This window comes from Acyrthosiphon pisum, chromosome A2, assembly GCF_005508785.2.
Source record: "Acyrthosiphon pisum isolate AL4f chromosome A2, pea_aphid_22Mar2018_4r6ur, whole genome shotgun sequence".
Lineage (NCBI taxonomy): Eukaryota > Metazoa > Arthropoda > Insecta > Hemiptera > Aphididae > Acyrthosiphon > Acyrthosiphon pisum.
In genome coordinates this window covers 19,810,701-19,812,786 of record NC_042495.1, presented here as the reverse complement: position 1 = coordinate 19,812,786, position 2,086 = coordinate 19,810,701, and the positions used below count along the sequence as shown (strand labels likewise).

Below are 2,086 nucleotides of genomic sequence, written 5' to 3'. Positions count from 1 at the left end.
ATAATAAGATTGGTGTGTACCAAAAATACGTACACAATATTTAATTGATGTTTGGTGTGTACCAATAAATACGTACACCCGACAAGATTGTAAAAAACACTAAAAAAAACGTTGCAATAAGCGGAACAAAAAAATGTATACGACAAGAGAAAAAAGCACTACAAAACTTTTAACAACAAGGGCGTTGGCCGCAATAAAAGATAATAATAAGAAACAAAACACAAGAAATATTAAGATAATACAAATCAACAAACAATAAATATAGTGATTCTAATAATCAATAATAATAATAATACACAAGGAATATAAGATAGGAAGAAGAGATGAGTGGAAGGTGGGACTGACCGATAAGACAATCGTGCCGTCGTGCTCATTAGCATATCATTGATGGTCATTTTCAGCGCCAACAATGTATAAACGAAGTTATTACATAACCGGGAGAGACACAGGAGAGTTCACTCAGGGTAGTACATAAGTAGACGGAGGCCAGAAGAGTTTACCATCATGACAGTTTTCATATCATTAAAATTGGGAGGAATTACAATCGAATTATTATAATGAAATATTGTATTATAAATTAATGTAAATATCATTAAGAATAATATCGTTAATTAAAATTCCTATTACATTTGATTTGTAGGTATGATTTACATTTTGTTTTTGTAATATAGAAAATTATTTCCATGAACATTTCGAATTTATCATATCAAAGGTAATTAAGTATACTACCATGAATAAGCAAATAGTAAACATAGAGTTGTAAATATAATTTGCTAGTGCACATTTTTGGAATTACCAAATTAACGAAATGGATACATTTTTCAAAGTGGTATCTGTCGATTCGTTTTGATTTGCAAATGTATATTCATTCACGCCAAATATGTGTTGGTTTAGATTATGAGTCAGCCTTATCTTTTCCAAAAAGGACCGAACCACGTCGAGCAGGGTTATTAGAGGTGGCCAGCAATACGCCCCTACCACAAAATTAATAATTGCGGCTGAAACTGTCAGGACATGCGCGCGTTTCGACCGTTTTCATCTGCCACCCAGTGCGTTCTTATTTGGAAAATAGTATAATAATTAAAAATCTGAAGACGTCAAGCTCGCATGTGTTGTCTCCGTCTTACACGCATACGACATAGACAAAACGCATTTACACAGTCTACGTAGAACTCACTCAATTGGTAAGAATACAAATTTAAATTTTTAAAAGTTAAAAGTCATTTTTGCTGTTTCTAAGTTCGTTACAAGTTCAAATACACAATAATTATAAGCACTGTCGTAAGCTTGTTAGACCTACGACGAAGGCGGACTATCTTCTAAGTAATGGTAGGCGCCTCTACCCGTATTAAAACCCGTGCGGGTTCTAACAATGAAGTATTGGTGGCGTGATAGCTATATTCTAATATTACTTCCCCAGTAATGTAGAATTGCAGTATTGTGGGGCTAGGTAAAACAAATTGTTGTTTTCACCTTTGATCTACGTTTCCTGTTATTTAGGCTTACTTTATATTTCGTATTAATACCTACATTACAACTCATACATTTATTATACTACATGTATAATTTATTTATTCTATATTATTTTATTTAAAATAATATTATAGTTTTTGGGTTAACTACATTTTTAACGTTAAGTTAATTTAAACTATTCAAAATACATAGATCAAACTGCTTACCAGTGTAGCCTGAGTATAAAAACAACAGAAACATTTTTATTGCTTATTATTCTCGTATATATTATATTATAAAAGATAATTAAATGAATTCATAATTTTTTTTATTCACATTTCAATATCTTTCACAGTTACACTTATAATTATTTTTATAGTTCGATTGTTATGTTACATAATATTTATAAACATTTTAGGCTTTCATTCCAAAAATAGAAAATATAAGTTTGAAAACTGAATATTTTCTATTTTTCTATGCGATTCTTTTCTGAACTGATTTTCACCAAAAGTTTCAAAGTTTTTAGAAATATAAAACATCTAAGATTTTTTAGATGATTCGAAATCACTAACTGCCTATATTTATTGTTTTTTTTTTCTTTGAATCATTTAAATTCATTGAATGTCAATACTTA

At 29.9% G+C, this 2,086-nt stretch overlaps 1 protein-coding gene across 1 annotated transcript in view; it reads right to left on the bottom strand.

The window, feature by feature from the left end:
* The window catches only part of LOC100570627, a 67,570-nt gene that overhangs the window by 25,505 nt on the left and 39,979 nt on the right, over positions 1-2,086 (bottom strand). Inside the window, exon 14 of the mRNA XM_029490204.1 lies at positions 1,680-1,688. Coding sequence (XP_029346064.1) covers positions 1,680-1,688 — 9 coding nt within the window. The remainder of the gene's footprint in view (positions 1-1,679; positions 1,689-2,086) is intronic.